The sequence below is a fragment of the Leptinotarsa decemlineata genome, unplaced genomic scaffold, assembly GCF_025532065.1.
Source record: "Leptinotarsa decemlineata unplaced genomic scaffold, Ldec_3_MD MMD2_P_RNA_scaffold_2, whole genome shotgun sequence".
Lineage (NCBI taxonomy): Eukaryota > Metazoa > Arthropoda > Insecta > Coleoptera > Chrysomelidae > Leptinotarsa > Leptinotarsa decemlineata.
Window position 1 is genome coordinate 13,182,290 of NW_027412529.1, and position 21,864 is coordinate 13,204,153.

Sequence of the window (21,864 nt, forward strand, 5' to 3'; positions counted from 1 at the left end):
AGTAGGTAGGTTGTCAACTGAGGTTGCTCAAGTGATATAGAGCATGAGCACTTGCCTCGAAAAAATACACGCGTATTTGTTTTAGTTTTGAACTTTATTAATTTTTCCACTGAATACGTCTTCTGCAATCTGCACGTTGTTGTTCATGGTGATCTCTTTTTTTGCTATACTGATTTTTATCATCTATTGGATGTGTAGGTATATACATCCATACATATGTATAACCAACTGCAGGATGAAAAATTCCTTGAAACCTCTCAATTATAATGTATTATGTTACTTTACTGAATGATTTGATCAAGTAAGCTTTTCTTTTCAGTGCACTTTTTCTTTCTTACACACCCACTTTTATTTTATTTGCACATTTTATATTTAATTCATGTTTACACATTTGATGTTATTTGTTTATTGATTGATAGTGTCATTGATAAGTTGAGGGAACTCACCACATGTTTTTAAGGTAAAATATTAAGTACATGACGAAGTCGGTACTGTATGTATTGGAATATTCGAACAATTAATAGGCTTAATTAATGAGTATCTTCATACTTTTTCCTAAATATTTCAAGCTTATTATCACCAACGCCATATTTGCATTTTGGTGCAGAATTCTTCACAGAAGTAGATATTATAGTGACTAAATCGAAAACCAGATTCTGAAACGGCATGACGACTGATGGTGGATATATTTTCCTTCCATCAAAAGCTTTATGTAAAGCGATATTTATTACTAAAAACTATATTTTTCAGTTGAAACATTCTTTTGTAAACCATTTTGTGAGTTATCACCATAAAGAACAAGAGAGCGCTTTTATTAGAAGAGGTGAGAAGTGACAACAATGAAGTGTCTAATACTAAAAATGTGATATTCAGAGGAATCAAATTATGTGAACCTGAAAAGTTATAACAACTGCGCATACTGGAAAAGAAACGAAATATAAAAAATTTAGTTAAAGACTGTAATCATACTTCAGGACTGCTTTATCAGTATTAATTGCAGTTCAAGTTCCAAAATTCAAAATAATACTCACTTTCCGTAAATTCATTTACAGTGTGTCAATTTTAAAACTTACAATGGGCTATATCTCACAAACGAAAGCTGAAATCGAAAAATGCTTGAAACCATTTCTAGGATAGTAAGGGGGAACTAAAGTGACATGAAAGAGAACTCACCCCATCAACTCCCTAGGCCCCACCCACCAATACACAAAAAGTTTAAATGGCAAACCCCTACTTGGGATACATCATTGAAAAGACTATAAAAAATGCTATCCAACGATATAAATAATAATTGTACAGGGTGAAGCAATAATTGTGAAACTTTGGCTTGAATGGAATATTCAATGAGGTTTTTGTTGAACTTCAAATTTATTGAAAATGTCAATTAAGTAAATGTTTAAAGTGGGTTCCGTTGTTTTGTAAACAATAATACAGCCTATTTTCAAATTCTGCACGAACTTTGGCAAATTTTGTTCTAGTAATGGCGCGACATGCTTGCGTAATTATTTCTCGCAATTCTCCAAGTGACGCAGATTGAGGTTTATAAACAACTGACTTGAGGTGACCCCACAGAAAAAAGTCAGGTGGCGCCAAGTCTGGTGACCTCGGTGTCCACTCAATGGGACCTCTCCTTCCAATCTATTTGTTCGGATAATTAGTATCCAACCAGTACCTAACTGGAGCTGCATAGTGAGGAGGTGCTCCATCTTGTGGAAGTGCAGCAAATCTTCGTCTATAGCTAGGTTGCCTTGGTCGTCCCTTTGGTTCTCTAAATCATGCACAATTAAAAGTTCGATGGTGTTTTCCAGCACATCGAGATAAATGTCGCCACTTAAATTGCCTGGTATGAACAAGGGACCAATCAAAGCATCGCCTGATATTCCTGCCCAAACATTCAGTTTTTCAGTGTATTGAGTGTCACCTTCTCTGAATCGATGCGGGTTCGCATCGCTCCAGTACCGACAGTTTTGTTTATTTACATTACCATTCAGCATAAAAGTACATTCATCACTGAAACAAATATTTTTTAACATTTTCGGTTCAACACGAATTCTGTCAGTCATGAGTTCACAAAACTCAATTCGTCGGTCTGGATCATCATCGCCTAATTCTTGAAGAATTTGTGTTTTGTTCACTGCAGATACTTGACGTGTTGATACAGTAGGCTCCATTGCAAAATTTCCAAGGACCTCAATTTGGGTTGCTTCATTCAGTAATCTTGGGGCATTCCTTTTTTTATTTTGCATTTATCCCATTTCTCTAAACTTTTCAAATAAATCGCGGACGTACACGTCACTTACATTTTTGTCCGGATGCCTTTCATGAAATATTTGAGCTGTTTTTAAATAACACTGGTTCTGGGAGGCAAATATAAAAATTATCTCCACGCGCTCAGGTATAATGTAAACCATCGTGACAACTACAGCTGAATGACGGTACAGATCATACGAATGATGAAAACTAATGACATTCAAACAAACCAAAATTTATTGACTCTGACAAAACCCAATAAACAGATCTTTCCAACTTGTTTTGTAAAAACGGCAAATTAAGTTTTTATTTATCAAAAAAAATATCGACGGACACTTATCATTTAAAATAATAGTCCGGGAGGTAGCATCACAAATAAAAAAGTCATAGTAAGCCGGCTGATATTAAAGTTCGTGCAGACTTTGACAATGGGCTCTATTATTGTTTACAAAACAACGGAGCCCACTTTGAACATTTACTCAATTGACATTTTTAATAAATTTGTAGTTCAACAAAAACCTCATTAAATATTCCATTTAAGCCAAAGTTTCACAATTATTGCTTCACGCTGTACAATTATTATTTATACCATTGGATAGAATTTTTTATAGTCTTTTCAGTTTTGGTGAGTGGGGCCTAGGGGGTTGATGGGGGTGAATTCTCTTTCATGTCACTTCACTTCCCCCTCACTATCCTAGAAACGGTTTCAAGCATTTTTCGATATCAGCTTTCGTTCGTGAGCTGTGTGACCAAAATGTGACCAAATCATAAAAGGCTATTAGGTATATGAAAAACACTAATATTGACTGATCCATATATCAAACTAACTTGTATTTCAAGAAAGTTGCCACAATGTAATTAAACTATCAACTATCCTTTAAAATAAAAGTGTAGTATATGAACAATCCCATTGATTGTAACAATTTTTTTAATGTGAAAGTTTGGTGTATGGTTACTTTAAATTATACCTACATGCCGGTGGGGTCTCAGCGTACCCCAAAATATTTTATTGTTTGGGACAATTACCTACTGCAGACTCATTGAACTGAATATATGCCAATATAAATACTTGAAGGCAACTGTTAGGTTAGGTAAATACTATTTGAAAGAATTAAGCAGATGCTTTTTTGCACTTTTTGCACACTTTCTTCGTTTGTAGGTCACAATTTATTGGGCAATCAGCACAACGAGCTTTTTTTATAGCAGGGGAGCCCACGATGCAAAATGGGGATTTACTCGAGCGGCATAGAGATCAATTAGGTTGCAAAGCTTAGATGATAAGAAGAAAAAAATGTTATATAATATATACCTTTTCATCGGTGGGGGAAGCGGCTATAGATTATTGAATATGTCAAAAAAACTGTTGCATGGACATACTCGAGCGCGTCAGATATTGATAGGCATCAATATCCTACATATTTCTAATGATGTTGGTATGTTAATCTGATCGTTTGCATGATGTGGGTTGTTGTACGTAAGGGTTAAAAATTAAAAAAAATCTAATCGAGCGCGTCAGATTTTCTAAGGGAGTATTAAGTGCACCAAAAAAAAGCTCTCATTCAATAATCTGACGATTTCGATCTGATGCAAACTCGCGGCCATTATTATAATGTGCAAAAAAAATCGTCATTTTGAAATACTCAAGCGCGTCAGATTAAGATATATATGGTTCATCTTTATGTTTCAGACGTGCTGTCTCATAATCTGACGATTATCTACAGGGATTCGCCTAATCTGACAAAAAAAATATTTTTTAATTTTTTTTCAAATCATTGAACTTAATTAATTGAAATGCTCAGGAAATAGCATGCAAATAAATAAGTGTATGTTTTTAAAGTAAAATACTTGTATTTATAAAAAAATAATTTAAAAAAAATGCTCAAAAAAAATTAATTTTTTATAAGCAATTGATTAATTAATGAAGAAAAGAAAAATGGAACTTTCTATGTTTTTTACCACTTATATTTGTATAAGTAACTGCAGTAACTAACGTTACTGCATTTACTTATACAATATATGTTTGAAAATGTCCTTATAGGACGAAACTGCAGTAACGTTAGTTACAAATAAAAGTGGTGAAAAACATAAAAAGTTTTATTTCTCTTTCCTTCATTATGATTTCCAACCCCGTAGTAACGGCTACATTCATCAATTAATTGATTAATTAATCATCATCTTCATCACGAACGAGTCTCTGTGATCAGCTGTGATGGCGTCATGGCAACAGAATTCAGAGTGGGGAAGGAGTGAGAGAGTAATAGATAGAGAAAAAGTGAAAAAGGAATAGAAACGCGGAGAGAGAAATATAGGCATCACGCAGCTGCACGCATTAAACTTTCTCGACGAATTTTTGCTATTTCGGCTTGCGAAAATCGTCAGATTATATATTTTTCGATATCCTTGAATAATTTTCTTCAAAATAAAAAAAAAATTAGCTACGCTCGAGAATGTCGAGATGACGTTTTTTTTACAACTTTGCTGCCCTCCCCTTTCTTTACGTCACTCTCAAATTGTCAGATTATTGGAATATACACTTTTTACCATGTAATTAAGTCACCCTACCTTAATCTGACGCGCTCGAGAATTTCTGATGATCAATTTTTTTTACTAATCTGATCCTTTATCCTTCATGGGCGGCCTTATACAGTGTAACCCATTTTTAATGGAAACACCCCCCTAAAATTTGAAGTTGTAAATCGATTTTGATAATTTTTTTTTAAATGTCAAGTACTAAAAGGTCTACCTTGGGACGAAATTTGAAATGTTCATTAAAGTTTCAGGGCATACTACGATATTTTTTCTTAGTCGAAAATCGGGATTTTTTTAGTAGCGATTTTTTTATTGAAAAAATCGCCACTGGATTCAGAGTGCCTCTAAACAGGTGTGACCGAAATTTCATGAAAAAATATTCATTATTAACAAAGTTATGACAACTCAAAAATTCGAAAACTCTGAGTTCAGTGGCGTAGTGAGTTTTTCAATAGTATGCCCTGAAACTTCAATAAACATTTCAAATTTTGTCCCAGGGTAGACCTTTTAGTACTTGACATTTCAAAAAAAATTATTTAAATCGGTTTACAACTTCAAATTTTAGGGGGGTGTTTCCATTAAAAATGGGTCACACTGTATATGAGGCTCATATTTGGTGGAGGTACTCAACCGGGTACAAGGTATCCCCCTGTATATTAATCTGCCGCGCTTCAGTAAATCCCGAAATCCCCGCTTGGGCTCCCCTATTATTATCGGATGTTCTTCAGATTATGTAAAGGCTTCTGAACTACCTAGTTTGATTATTAGCTGACATAGTAGGTATGAACGCTTGACTTCGATGTTCAGTTTGTCAGAACTTTTATCAGATTATAGCAGTGTTAACACCAGCAATATTCAAAATAACACAAAAAATTACAATTGACCATCGTTTGGTTGTTTAGTTCGACGTGTTACAGATTTGCCAGCACACATTTGGTCAAGTGTGTCGACTCCACACTTGTATGCAGGGGTCGAAACAATTGAAGGTCACTATCTACGTACGAGTAGGTACGGACTCTCTGTGTCGGAGATCGAGATTTTTCAAATGATAGATTTCTATGTAAAACATCATTATAACTAGTATTTGAAAAATTAATTAGTGAAATCCCCTAAGACTTTGTAGTATTTTCCAAAAAAGTTTGGGAGATTGCAATAATCAATTTCTCGAATACTTACTAGTGCAACAGTTGTATTGGTCACAAATAATGTTTCATTAATAATACTTTAATATTGGATTTTAACAAACCGAATCTCCTACATTCTGGGGTAAGGGTTTGTGGGTTTCAAGCAAAGTCACAATGTGCAACATTAGGCAATTTATAAATGTTGCACATTGAGACTGGTCTAAAACCCACAAACTCTAAACACAGAGTGCAGTCGGCTTCTGTTGCGTGTATGGACAATAAAAAAAAATAAAACGGCATTATTTAAAGACTTACAATATTTGTAATGAGGTAAAGTACAGTGACGGAAATTACACTTTCTTAAAGAATTTTGTTATTATTTGGGACTGTTTGGTTCTAACTTGATTTTCGACGGTATTAAGCTTTTTGGCTGTATTGCACTGTCTCTGACCTTGCCTTTGCCGCAAGGTTGATATAGCCGCAAGGTGACGGCCGCAAGGTGGCGGCTATAGCAACCTCATTTAGGTATTGTATTTTTAATGCCGTTTTTAGTTTCTTTTTTGCTTCCTCAAATAATTTGTCTTCTATCTTCCTTTTTGCAGCTTGGTTCTTCTTCAACTCCTTTATTTCTTCCTCTCAGTTTTCAAACCACTCATCTTAGTAGCAATTTCCAATTTCGCCGTCTCCGGCTTCTTTTTTCCTCAGAAAACTTTCTTCTCTTCGCTGTTTTTCCTTCTCTTTTTCCTTTTTCTCCTCTTCGAGGTATGATTTGTAGGAGTCACAGGTATGTCGCGCCAAATTAGCCAATTCCTTGCAACTTGGCACCAGCTCCGCTTTTCACTGTCATGACAGCGTCTAAGGTTCGCTCACACATTGATTTGTCATCTGTTAGGTATTTACCAGAAGCTGAAAACCCTCTTTCTACTTCGGCATTTCTATGGGACAAAGAAAGAACAGCTTTAACGACATTAGTGAATCTCAACTCTCCAGTGTCCGTTTTTAGGAGAAGAAATTGACGCCAGTAGTCATCGATTCTTGAGTTAGTTTTGTCCAACCGCACAGCGTCTTCTTTTAATTGTAACAATCGCTATTCATCTTGCACAATGCTTCAGTAAAGGCTGTAAAGTTTATTGCACTAGAGCCACGATATTTGGCAGGAAATATAAAAACTATTATTCCAGTCCATTCAACAAACATACCCAGTTGATAAATTCTTATTGGTAATGTTACGAAATGTAATAAACACTTGGTAAAAATTTACGCATAGTAGATTTTCAGAATTTTCGGATGATGTCAAAAATATACGGTAATTTCGGACCTTTACCGAAATATCGGAGTTTTCCGAAAATTTCGGACCCGGTTCGAGCCCTGCTTGTATGTATTAAAGTCGTTTGTCATCTAAGGTTTCCCATTTTCAGTAATAATAATAATAGTAATAATAATAATAATAATAATAATAATAATCGTCTTTATTGTTACCCAACTATAGTTACATACAAATATTTAAATAAATTAGAGAGCTAGCTGCTGACATAACAAAAGGCGAAGTTCAACTCAGTTAGCACAAGTGCTACTGAGTTGTTCTTCCAATTTTCTGATCATTATGCATTTTCGACAATGAAACGACAGATTTAATTTTTTTTTAGTTACGAAGGAACAGATAGTTTTTTCTTGATTGTTTCCAAATGAACTTGATCCCACTCGATTATTCTAATTCGCTTTGAATTCTGAAAGAATTTGGGATTTATTCATTTTCAATGTACCAAGTAGGTACTATAAGACTTCTTTTTGTCAATTCGTCACAAAATTCTATAGACAGAAACTAATTATCCACAACCACATTTTTATTAGTTACTTTAATTTCTGCAACAGGTTTTAAAACGGACTTGGTCGGAACCATAGTTTCATATAATATAATAATCCTACAAAAGCATGGAGTTCGATTATATCTAAATCTTTCGGATATGTAGGTTGTGCTCGCTTGAATTTCAGTCTGGACTCTGGAATTTGTATGTTTGCATATTTCAGAACCTCATTCAATGTTTACTGAAACGAATAATTTCCGGACGTTTCCAGCTTGACCCTTTGCTCCTGGCAAACGCGGGGTATTATTGGCATAGTTTTGGACCATTTTAATCAATTTTTGTTTTTTTTTCATAAAAAATTGTTGATCTGCTGGTTCGGACGCACCAATTTCATTCTGTTAGTCAATTGTTTCATTCAGATTATCCAAATTCAAAGTTTCATATTCCAGAACTTCAGTATTCGAGTTTTCTGAACCGGTACCAGTTTCAATATGAGATACTCAAAGTACATTCATCTTGAATTGCATCACTCTCTTCATCCGAATGAAAAAATTGAGTATTGTCTATTATTAAATACAATTCTGTATCTGACAGTTCAATATATAACACCAACACCTGTAACTAGTTTTATATGAGGGTATCTTCAAAAAACTAAATAAAATAGTAACTTACGCCTGAGAGTCACGGAGACTTTAACCAATACTTTTCGAAAGATATACTCACAATTGGGCGACAAAGATTCAGTTGCAACTGATATGATCGAGGATTATATAGACTACTGGGGAACCACCCGGCCTCGCACGGGTGCAATGCATGGAGGAACAGTGATGACCAGATAATTTTGTTTTATGTACGCGCCTTTTTTCCCCCGTGACTGGCAGCCCAGTTGGAATATTTGAAAATCCTTTCTTATTGCACATGTACAACATAAAAAGAACCTACATATAAAATTCCAGCCTCCGAAAATATAGCGTTATGGAGAAACAGTGATGAAAAGGTAACTTCATTTTGAATGCGCTTTTTCCGCCGCGGCGACGCCCCAGTTGGAATATTTAAAAATCCTTTCTTATTGCTCATCTACAACATAAAACGAACCTACATACAAAATTTCAGCCTCCAAAAATATAGCGATACGGGGAAAGTGATGAAAAGATAATTTTCATATGTAAACGCAACCCATTTTACCTCTACGGGGAGAGTTGAAATATTAGAAAATCCTTTCTTGGTGTGCATCTAAGACCTAAGAAACACCTATATACCAAATTTCAGTTTCCTAGGACTTACCAGTAGGGAGAAACAGAGATGAATGAGTGTTTAATGACTTTCGCATTTATAAGTATAGATAAATACCATCTGAATAGTAATTAGATAATTAATTAGTCTATTTACTACGTCAGGGGTTCACACGGACCCCGCCAGCACAGTAAAGGGTTAATTTGGTAAAACTACTAGACAATTAATAATTTCACTCTAATCTTATTACAACTTGAATGACATCAACCCTTTTTTTGTTTTTGTTTACATCTCTGCATATAATTTTCTTTACCATGAACACAAATAGATCATTGTAGGAAAAATTTATATATTTACATGATATATTTTTCAAGAGTTCAAAATTTAGACCATGCAAACTAATGACCCACTTCTTGAAGAACCAGCTTCAAAATAAGTCATAAGTGAAATTAGAAGGAATCTTAAGAATATCTCATTTTGAACAAAGTTCTAATTCCTTAGAGCAATCTCGGATCTTTCTGACATGCAATTTTAACTAATCAGATTTCTACATTTTTTAGGGTTTTGAATTTCGAACAAGTCATTAGTTTCAAGTCATTGGAGTTAAAAATTGTTTTTCAATATATGTACAAGAACAGTGTCACTATAATTCAATTATCTAATCATCACTTTGAACTTCTGAAATATAATTCAAAACTACTGCCTAAATCTACCCCAAATTCGAGTTATAGACAATATTACCAAAGGTGAGTTCACATTATTTAAAATATCACTTTGTACTTGACACCAATTGGTGATTTCATTAATTTGTTCTTTGATACCATTTTATCATTTTTTGAAAATGTTTCATCTGTGCCTTGCTCTCGACCCTGGAGTCTTGAGTTTGAACCCTACTTTGATACAGATAGTTTTTCTCGCAGTCGATTTTGAAAAGAATGTTTTCTAATTTTGACATATACAGTAACTTCTCAAAATTGTTGCTTACTTTTCGAAACCAACTGAAAAACAACTTTACTTGTTATTTTATACATTTTCTATCAATATTAAAAAACATTTTGTATTAAACACGTGAAAAAAAAGTTATTTCGTGATCCAGGTGGAAGTGGAGACCTCTGCCTTAAAATAAATACATAAGTACTGTTTCCAAATACGGTAAATGCAAAATTCTTCTCGATTTTGTCACTTCAGTATGTTTTGTATGCGATGTATTGAATAAAAGATGTGCATCCAAATTGTCAAAATATTTTTTTTTATTAAAAAAAATTGGAAATTTTGTATCAACGTTTTAATTTTCCTCAATTTATATAAAATTTTGATTGAGCTGAACTGAATATCAAAACACCATTCACATTTCTAATTTGATACATAAATGTTTTAGAAACAAATTACATGTCATGGTCAGGGAATGTCACTCTTCTATACAAAAATGTATTATTCTTAGTGTGCAAAAAAGTTTTTTCTTGGTGACAATTAGAAACCATGGAAATTTTCCCCTTTCATCTTGAACCGAAAACTAGTGTAGGAAACCAGTTCAATGAACTCAATTATTTTCTGAAGATTGTCTTTCATTTTCATTCGTATTATTAGACAACTTTTTGCTTTGTTCGGAATTCCCTTCTTTTGATATGGTTGGACTTTCAATAATTTCCATAGCATCACTACCGTTTTTTATGTCAGACTCATTTGTAATGTCTTTTGGAGCGTTTTGATCTTTTTTTTCTGAAGTACTTTCTTCAATACATTCTTCATCAGAAGATTGTTTATCATCATCATCTTCCGAAGATGGCGATGATTCACTTTTTAAGATTGTGTCAGTGTTTGGTTTTTTCTGTTTTCCTTTCTGTTTCTGTTTTTTCTTCAATCGTTTCATACGCTTTTTTGCGGTCCGCTCTTCAGCCTTCCTTTTATTATCCTCCAACTTCTCATGATACTCCTCTTCTAATCTATCCTAAAAATATAAGAATATTTAAGCAATAAGTATATTCAAGAAAAAACAATTCACCACATATATCTTCGAATCAAATCAACACATGAATGAATTTCAATGAATTTTAAAGAAGTTTATTATTTGAAAACTGAAATTCAATGTACCTGAAAAATCAAAACTGACCTTTGGTTTGTAATTTGAAGAAATGTAACTCAAATGTAGTCTCAAGATGTGTAAAAAACTAAATACTTTTAATTAAAATTTTAATTGAAATTAATTAGTCCATGTTACATCAACATAATTCCATCAAAAATGTAACTTCCCTACCTACGGTCGTGATGACACTTGTCTCAGATTTACACCTTTACGGCTAGGCTACTAGACCCTCTACTGCAATCCGCAATGGTTTACTGTGGCTCATACATATTTGAACTCGACCAAAGAAATCCAGCTTCTTAACAAAATAATTACTTTATTTGATAAGTGATCTTTCAAGTGAGACACTAGACTGTATTAGATGCTGAAATCCTGATCCGTTCTTTGGCAGGGTAGCCACAGAGTATGTACTCTGACTATGTATTTAATTTTCAGTTTACAGTTGAAAGTACATTTTCATGAAATGTTTTTTTTTCTTTTTTATAATTTTTTTAACTATTATCAAGAAAAAAATTCAAGAACAAGCTTTCAGGGCCAGAGTCACAATAAAAGAGAACAAAATCCGGACTAGTAGGCCATGGTCGAATAGAACCTGAAGTACCATATGCTTTGTCTGCATATATCATCAGTGATATGTGCGTTTACTGCGAGGATGGAAGTTATATCACGAAGTCTCAGTAACGAATGATTTGTTTCAAAATCAAATTATTTGGATTAATTTCTGTTACACTTTTGAGATTTCCACTGGACAGTTTACGCAACCGCAACACGTGTTTTGCTACATAACAGCTTCCTCAAGTGTTTTCATACTGTGAGTAACCTAACAAAAATCAGGGAAAATATAGTATGTGAGTATCAAGTTGAAATTGATGCTGGGTAGGTAAGTTAGAGATTATGCAAAGAATTCGTCAATGGTGTAGAAGTTTCTGAATATCAGAAATCCGTTTGATTTAGTTTTCACTTTTTCAAGAAGCATCGCTTGGAAATACTCTTTTAATAGATTTTATTACATTATGTCAGGACGTATGTTCAAAAGATATGTTTTTCGAGCATCAATGCTTCCGTATGGCTTTTCAGCCCTTGATAGAAACATGTGTTATTCATAATTTGTTTTTCTAAATTAAAATCTCTTTTCACAGGATCTCTTCAAGTTCAGCAAGTTCATCAGGATCTTCTGGTTTGCATCCTGTTACTACGTCTCAAACAGTATTACTGTCATCTGGAATTTCCACTCAGTTTGAGTAGAAGTAGTTGATTTGAGCTTGTTCCATTTTTATTTGCTACTTTCAATTGTCAATTGATAATACACAAAATGTCTGTCTACTGAAGATAACTCCTCTGTTTAAATGTTTTTATGCATTCACTGTGCTATACTAGACTAGAATTAATGTATTTTGACTAGGCCTATAACCTGTTGGAATTGAATTTGAGATACGTCGTTAGTCTCTATTTTCTTTATTCATTTTACTGTCAAAGCAGAACTTTTTCAAAATACAATTCTGACAGCTATTATTTATATTAATTGCTAAGGAACAACACTCAGACAAAAAAAGAACTATATTTACCATTTGAATTTCACAAGGTGTATCATTAATTTTCAGTGAATTCACGCCTGAGCATATATGTGAGTACAAGAGGTAAGTATTTACTGAAAATTTATAAAAAAAAGCATGAATTCTTATGACCAAAAATTGTGACAGTTTTGACCTAAGATTTATGAATGACCCACTCTATACCTATTCTATATAATATGTACATCTGTAGGGAGATTCATCAAAATTTAAGATGGTTAGCTGTAATAGGTGTGTGTTGATTTGACATTTAATAACCCTAGGTAATAATATTAATCTAAAAAGTATGTATGTTTTCGCCATTGTATTGCTTGAGAAATAAATTTCAATAATTGATAATAACTTCAAACCTTTTCAGCTTTCTCCTTCATATATTTCTGTCTTGCATATTCTTTCCTTCTAAGATGCCGATAAACATGGAATTCGCCAGAACCAGCACCTGCACTAGATCCCATTACATTTCTTACAAAATCTGGCACATTCGGAACCCCTTTTTCTTTTGGTTTCTCGGAAATAACAACAGGTTTTTCCTAACAAAATTTGAATTTTTGATACATAATGTTTTTAAATAAGACTAGTAACATACTGGATTTCTCATTAATTTTTCCAATTTGAGTCGTTGAAGATCTGTAGAGTTTCTAACAATGATCGGTTTTTTCTCTTCCTCACTATCATTATCACTTTTGGAGTTTTTATGCATTATAAAAAAGTGAACCTGAAGAAAAAAAATACACTTTTTAGAAAAAATTCGTAGGTATTACAAGAGACTGTTCCAGAAATTCATAATTTTCAAATAATCTAATGAAAAAATATAGGTATTTCATCTTCTCTATTATTGGGCTAGGTTTCGGCCTTTTGACACAGAATAATTTATTCTATGATAATTTCTAGCCGGACATTGACGTGCACAAAATTGCTCTGAGTACAACCGGTGAGCATTTTACCGACATTCCTCATAAACTAATAACACATGAACTTTTGGTTTCTGTTATGAACTTGGGGCATTTTCAACCGATCTTTGTCAAAAATCTGATTTACAATAATATGTTCAATTATTAACTGACAATAACAGTTTGTCGAAATGTCATAATTTATTTGTAACTTACTCTTTTATCGAATGAAGACAACCACGAACATTTTTTACGGCGAGAGGGCGCTGAGGGGCATGATGTCAGTTGTCGTGGATCTTTCTTTATTCACATATAGATGAAATGAATTTATTTGAATTATGCAACGAAAATTTCAGAAATCTTCTGAAGAAGAGGGGTTGAAACAAACGACACTAAGGCGGAAAGTATTTAATGGTAACGTGATGAGTACTGCAGCCTAGCTACAGCTGACTGTGTGTTCTAACAGAAATAGTTGTGAATTTTATAGGTGTTATCTGAAGGTATTTTTGAAATCTCTGATTACTTAAAATAAGAAATGTGCGAATGGAAAATTACCAGGACCGAAATATTTTGTTGATCTAGTTAGAAAAGGGAATATTGAAGAATGAATAAAAACCTATTCGTCTTTATTTTTATTTTTTACATATTACTGACAAACTTATTATTCGATCCATGCAATTATCCCTTTTCAGTTCACAATGATTCGCTTACTTTACAAGTGAATGTTTGTGATTTTTTCTAAATGTCATATTCATTGTTAATTTTTTGTCTAATTTTCTACAAATCATTTCTTTTTGAACTTTATATTTCATTATTTAAATTTATTGGATTCAGAACATATAGGGCTGAAGGCTCATTCATGCTTATCCAACTACCTATTCGCAATTTTCTTGCGAATCGCATATTATCCATTCCATAGAGCGTGTTTACGCTAATAGTTTATCTAGTGTCAGTTGTTATTCTCATTAAATTATAAAAAAAACTCGTAAGTAGTTGTGTGTTTTCTTTATGATAAATAATATTATTGAATGTATTCAGTTTGGAAATGAAAATAAATAATCCAACATGTCTAGCTTGAGAGATACAGCCAGTCTTTTCGCTGGTGGTATAAATTCTGTAATATTGAACGACTGTACCAATATTGGCCTCATCATCAACAACAACTCGTCAAATTCAGAATGAAAGTTACACAAAAATAATTGAAATCAAACTTAAAATGAAATTGCTTAGTCAATAGTGGTCTTATCGTGAAATGTTATATCTATTCACTATCAGCCCTAAAAATAATATTGAATATGACTTCATTTCATTTTCTGTAATGTTTTTTTAAACGTGGTTAAGTGGAAGAATAGCATTATGCTACCCATCGTCACGTCGAATGAGGACCAGTCATTATAATCTTTTTTTTCTGTGAGGATCATATATCCTCCTATACCCGACGATGAGGTTGTGGTATCTGTTGAAAACAGTTTTCCCCTCACCTGAGCAAAAGTGCTGCCTCTCGACACGCGTTTTGCTAACTGAATATGAATAATCAGGAGATGATCGGACTACTCTTCTAACGACTATGTGGATGTTTTTATAAGTACCTATATAGTCGAATCATTATCTGAAATAATGAGTGTCATTAAATTGAAGCCTATAGTGGATACCCTATTATTTGCCGCCTAATATCTAATCTTCACCTGTATTTTACCTGTAATTCCTTCGGTTGATCCCATAAAGATATGTTTCATTAGGTAAATGAAGCCGTTAGTAAAATGATAGGACATATGACTATTCGTACATTGCGGAAAGGTATATTTGATATCGAATGAGAAGTTCGGCATTGAAAGTTTTTCAATCGATGAATATAAAACGGAACACAAACACATTGCCATAATGAAGTCACTCTGAAACATCCCAATTGAACCTATCATTATATTCCAAGTTAGATTCCATATTACGTTAAGATCTACACATATCTATCCTTACAATGAAACTCAACAAGTAAGTACATGATAGTACAAACGTGTTACTTGAAACCACTGCCTAAAACAAGAAGTGATCCAAAATCACAGTGCTGTTTCGACCTGCTATAGGTCTTATCAGTATTGTATGGCTGAACCAAGAATGTCTTGTTGAACCCAAATGTTCTTAAAAGACAAGCCTGAGTGAGCAGAGGCAATGCGACATCTTTCCTATAATGAAGACATCATCTATGGGATCGACAGAAGACTCAATATAGGAATGTCAATGATAAAGTAAGCTCCCAGCAATCCTTCGCAACGCCAAGCTTTGAAATCGACCTCAGAACGATTATATTTTACTGCAAGGCAACTACTTGATATAAGTTCCCGAAAACAGAGTGTTCGTGATCCAAAACCAGACAGCTGTTTCGACCAGCTCTAGCTCCCATCAGTGATGCTAGACTTGTTCCATGACAGTCCAGCAATGCATTATAGTTCAGTCTAGCATCACTGATGAGACTTATGATAAGTCAAAACAGTGCTATGTGGTCTTTGATTACAAATGACTTGTTTTCGTAGCGACGTCATTAATAATAAGATTCGTCAGTCACCAGAATGGAATGATTCAACTTGTGTTAGATGTCAAATTCAATAAAAAAAACAAACTTTTCAATTTTCCCTGACCTCAATTGGAATCGGATTTATGCATACAATTTTTGCATAAATATTACAAATGTAGCTGCATATGGACCAACCAAGGGAAGTGTTAAAATCGATATTCAAGTAATAATTTCCCAGCTTTATTTTGTACATCCTTACAATGTATTTGATAAAGAGTTTCATTCACGACTGTTTTAATAATACTTCATTTCCATGAAGACAATATGAAGTTGTATAGAAAACTGTCAACATAAACATGTAAAAGATAAAATGAAGGGTTGATATTTTTTTTAATATAAATATCAAATCTATTGGTACATGAGCATGAAGAAACATTCTCTCAGTTATCGCAAAGGTGCGATTCAGTTTCATCTTTTTCATGAAAGAGGACGTATGTCTCCCCACTCACAACTGATTCTGGTGACGTGTGTGTGAATCGTCATATTTATGCCACGTGCCAGTATAAGGGTGTCTGCAGTATGCTGTGTAATGCCCACTGTCAGTAGTTCCACTGTGATTCAAAAGTTCATATAGAATTTATAGATTATAACAACAAGTAGCCACATTGTCTGCTGCATATTTGCTCATATCCAATCCTTCTAGAGAAAATTCGATGACAATATTTAATTTGTCTTTGAATCTTTCCGTTGGAGAAAATCTTTTACAATGAATTACTAAAATACGGGGAAAATAATGGATTGATGCATTTTCTCCTTTCTTTGCATCTCGAACAGGACGGTTTCTCATCACCATCCAAAGTTTCTTCACTTGTGAGGTTATCCAAGCAATGTGATACATTTAATTGGTCATTTCTTTGTGGTATATGGGGAGACAAATCCCAGAAAGGGATCAAAGATTACTGATGAGTGTCTACAGTGTGTGCATTTAATCGTGGATTAAATGCATTATCTACAATTTCAAAGTTATACATCCTCATGGAAACCTTCTGGAAGGTAACGAAGGAACTCCTGGGCATCTTGATGGGTATGACCCATGCATCAAGGGGCGAAACTTTGACTTTTTAAAGAGACTGCATTTACTATAGTATCGAATGAATCTTCTGACCACAATTCCTTGATGACTTCTGCGAAAGCTTTGATTATAGCCTTCATACTAGAAATACTAATATTGATATCTTTCATGTATTCCTCCCTTTTCAAATATTCCAATAACCATCATAAACATTAGATTAGACTATTCATGAAACAGATCTTGACTATATTTTTTGACCCATTAAGCCCAAGAGACTGAAGAATATATTACTGAACAATTCGAAAAATCTTTGGAAATCATTTCAGAATTTTGCTGAGATGAAGTAATTTTTCGAATTATCTTTTATCCAAATTCATGAGAATGAGAAAGAAGTGGCTCTTGAATCGTCGGTTTCATTGGTTATTTTTTTTTCAAATTTCATTGTAAAATATAATGGCACAAGACCAAAATCACCTAAATTTTTACCAAGGTATTGGGCGAAAAATATAATAATTTCCCAAATTCTGATATTTCCGTAGTTTGGAAATTTCGCCTGATGAGGCAGAAGCACTGGCTTTCGCAAAACTAGCAGGAAGGTGGCAAGTTGTTAATGTATCTACCCAAGTAAAGTCCCAAACAACTGATTTACCATTTTTCCATGAAACGAGTGTCATACCATCCGGTCATTTTCAGTCGTCTCATCTTGTATCTATGAATTCCATAATCGCAGGAATGTTTGCTGAAGTCAATGTCCTTTTGATCAGATCATTTATGACAAAATGACGAGATAAACGTCCAGCGCTAAAACGGCAGATCAACCCATATAAGTAACCTGATTCATCCACAAAGCATCACATTTACAAAAGTGTAGAACACACAGCGGTGTACCAAGTCGAGATTAAATTGCAAGTTTGAAAGAGTCATCATCCAGCAGTCTCAAGTGATGCTACAAGAATAACATTTATTCAAGTACCAGATTCTTTCGCAGAAACTGCGAGAAGACGAGCCTTATTTTTAAAGTGTCAGAAGCTGTCTTCAGTAGAATACTATAGTTGCTTGATCTAGTTATGGTTTTTATCCCATGCCCTCTAGTTTTTCATGTCTTAAATTTTTACTGTTTGTCCAGTTCTGGCTTCCCAAATAGATTTGCATCGATCAAAAATACAATCAGATATTGACTTTGGGTATTGTAAAATAGTTTATATCAAATTTGAAACACTGCAAAATGGGGACAGAAATGATGGCAAAGCGAGAGAAGTGGCTGAATGAATTCCTAACCCTCCTCTAGAAACTGGGAGTGATGCCTGTAACCAAGTTTCATCTTCGATACGGTTATTGGTGATGAGTTCCAGCATCCTTCTTAATTCGTCATCGATAGTAGGGTAGTAGTAGGATAGTAGGGCTGTATCTCAAAATATAAGATAACTTTCGAATGGCCAATGTATTCTTCAATGAATGGAATGCGTCATGTGTTGGCAAAGTTCACATTTCTCGAAATCGAGCTCAAGTCCCAGGTCTTTCGAATGACTTATTTTGTTATGAAAATTTTTCAATACCACATCTGCTTTGTCATCTATTGATCCACCAGCTGTTGAATTCAGTGGATATTTTAGTTAAGATTAGGGATAGAAAGACAGAAAAGTAGTGGTCCGAGTGGATCTCCCTGTTGTAATTCTTGTTCGGACATTATAATTTCATTACCAAATATTAGGAAAAAAAGTTTACTGTAACATTAAAAAAAGGTATATTTCTGGTATGATGTTGACAACTGGATGTAACATAAAATTACTGTCTATAGTATTGAATGCATTCTTGAAATCAAGTTTCAGAAAAACGTTTCCAACTGGGTAAGGGTTTTGGTAGATCTCTCGTAAATTGAAACAAATAAGTTTCGCTACTAAACGTCTATAAAAATTTCCAACAGCTATAGGACGTAGGCAGACAGTCTTTTTCTTTGAGGCACGTAAAGAAGCATCGTATAAAATAGGACGTATGTCTTGTTTGGCTTTTCCAGAAAGTAGCATATTGCAAAGGTTCGTTAAAGAATTCAGAAGATGTTCGCCACAACTACCCGAACTATAGCTAAGCATATCTTGAATATGGGGAAGTTGCAATGAATTAAGACCTCCAGAAGAACTAGTGCGAAAAGATCTGACCGCTCTGAGAACATCGGCGCGTTCTTAACTTTTAGAGGACTATGAGAAGTTGTATACTGTCCAGATTTGTATGAAATTTGCAAAGATGGATGTTTACTTCGTAATTCTTTCAATGTTACAGCATTAAATTCACAGGTCTATCAGTAGAACAAATAAATCTAACAGCTGCTGCTAAATTACCATCAGAAACTTTCGAAATTTGGTACCTACTTGTTTTTTGAGGTTGTCCTCATATATTTTATGTTTAATAGAATTTTTGGCATAACATTTAGTTGATTTTATAATGTTATTAAAACTACCCAAATTTTTCTTTAATATTGTTGTAATTGAAATTTTTCGATTATCTTCAGTTCTGTGAATATTGAAACTTTTACAAGCCAACATTATTCATGGCAGTTATAAATGAGTCATTAATCACTGCTGTCAGATGCTTCTTTGATTTAGCTAAAAAATAAAATTGTTTTGCTATAAACAATCGGTTTTAAAAATGTTATCGTGTAAACCACCAAATATAATTTCAATTCAGATCTGTACCTACCTATAAAAAAAATGGATAAAAAGTGAATTTTCCTAGACCAGATTCGATCTCGGGAACCTTATTGGAAGGCAAGGATCACCTACACTACACATACCATGTTTTTTTGAAACATTTTATACATCGAAATTGCTTTTGATACAAAGCAAATTTGACTCAAACTTGCCAACATTATTGTTTGTGTGCGTAGATTTCTTAGTGTTTTGATATTTTGTGTTGAATTGTGTTGAACAACTAAACAAAAATTTGTGTTAGTCGTGGATAAAGTAAAGTATTCTACTCGCGTATAATGGCTATTATTCTATTGGTGATTTAGGCAACTCGCGGCTTGTGGACATAAACTTCACCTCGTGAGTAATATCCATCATTATACGCTCGTTGAATAATAAACTATTAAGCACTTTATAAACTATAACGATCAAAATAAAGCAGAAATTGAGAACTGACGTAACATTTCAAAACCAATCTCACGCTAGTTTTGAATCACCATGAATATGTTTCAAATCATAGTTGATGTGACGTCATTGTTTCAATGCCGGAATAAATATTTTGATCACAGACGAATATGTTTTCAATACATGACCGCTAGCAAACGCCTTTGGCTTTGTATCGAACCGCCTTTGGGAGGCAGTCGTCGATCATCATTGAGATTCACGGATTGAGTTCTCTGTCGATCTCATAAATGGTGTCGTCGTAAAGTCGTAAAAGGGAAATGTCAACGCCCTCACTCAAAATTACGACTTCAAACTTGAAATTTCGACTTTAATATCGAAATTTCGAGTTTAAAGTCGGAATTTCCAAAGAACAAATGATGAAAATATGTAGACCTTTTGCGCTTTCGTAGATTTGATATGACACTGACTTAAAATATTATTTCATGTTATGATGTGTGCAATTGCCTGAATTTCCCGATTTCTTTTGATTACTTTAGTAAATCTATAAGAACCATCGGTGTTCATCATCAGTTCCATGTTCATAATTTTTTTGTGCATTGAAAACAAATTTTTTGTTTATGTGAATATTGAAATGGAACTGTTTGTATTACAGTAAGTAAACAGGTTTCCTTTTCTGTTTACATATTGTCCTGAATTCAAAATAACTTGATTTTACATCTGTAGATTCTCTCTAGTGATATTGGATGCATTGTTCGCAACTGTTCATTTCAGATCTGTCAGACTAGCTACTGGTTATTCGTATTCTCTGCTAGATCAAGAAATGTCAAACAAGAGAAAGCGAATTTTTGGTGGAATAACTCATTCAGGAATGAAATTAGCGGAAACAAAACGCACCTTTTAATATCATATGTAGAATGGCACATAGTGAGACAGTAATTTGGTTCCGTTAAAAAAAATATGTAGGTTCCTTTTGTTTATATATTTTGATTTATAATACAAATCTGAATTTCCCTTTCATTAATATTGAAATGCTCACTTCTCTTTTACGTCTCTCATTAGTTTCTTCATGGTTTATAATATAAACAATATTATTGTTTCTTGAATATTCTGCAGATTGACACCTCACACTTTTTTTCGTGGTAACCTAAAATATTTGTTTTTGTAGAAAAATAATAGTATTGGCAACATCATTTATTGAGATCAATAATTGATCACTAATTTACCCATGATCTTTATAATTTCGCTTACTATTTTGAATCAAAGATCATTAAATTAATAAAATAATAATATTGAAACTCTAGACCCAAATGTATTTTGTTTGAGAGACACGGAGCAGTGATTTATTCTTTCATGGTAGGTAGTCGTGTCCCCTGTCCTTTGAATTTGTTTCTGACTGGTTGCCTGATCAAATTTATAATTCCAAGTTCCATGCGCAGTTGGCGCAGTTTGTGTTTTATTGGCAACTGGCAGTTCGTGGATTGAAAGTGTAGTGGACGTTTTTGTTCTGAGAACTGTTCGAATTTTATTGAATTTGTGAAAACTGTGACTCATTCGCCAATCTCCTCTATAAACTGTGAGTATATTTATTATAAACTTGTGTTATATCTAACAAGACATCGAAAACTATATAATGCAGTAACAAAAGTATTCAGCAAAATGGCCGATATCGATTTTATCTTCGGGTCACAAAAATTCATCCTATTTAAAACCTT

General features: G+C 33.7%; 2 protein-coding genes across 2 annotated transcripts in view; one reads left to right on the plus strand and one right to left on the minus strand.

Moving 5' to 3' along the window:
* Positions 1 to 10,211: 10,211 nt before the first annotated feature.
* Positions 10,212 to 13,447, minus strand: LOC111507464 (uncharacterized). The gene is made up of 3 exons (XM_023162764.2): positions 13,182 to 13,447; positions 12,946 to 13,125; positions 10,212 to 10,889 (listed from the first exon to the last, which is right to left on the minus strand). The coding sequence occupies exons 1-3, from the start codon at positions 13,293 to 13,295 to the stop codon at positions 10,482 to 10,484; spliced, it is 702 nt and encodes a 233-aa protein (XP_023018532.2). The 5' UTR covers positions 13,296 to 13,447; the 3' UTR covers positions 10,212 to 10,481.
* Positions 13,448 to 21,569: 8,122 nt separating this feature from the next.
* The window catches only part of Lis-1 (LisH and WD40 domain-containing Lis-1), an 86,922-nt gene continuing 86,627 nt past the window's right edge, over positions 21,570 to 21,864 (plus strand). The window contains exon 1 of the mRNA XM_023162763.2: positions 21,570 to 21,725. The gene's annotated coding sequence lies outside the window, so the exon portion shown is untranslated. The remainder of the gene's footprint in view (positions 21,726 to 21,864) is intronic.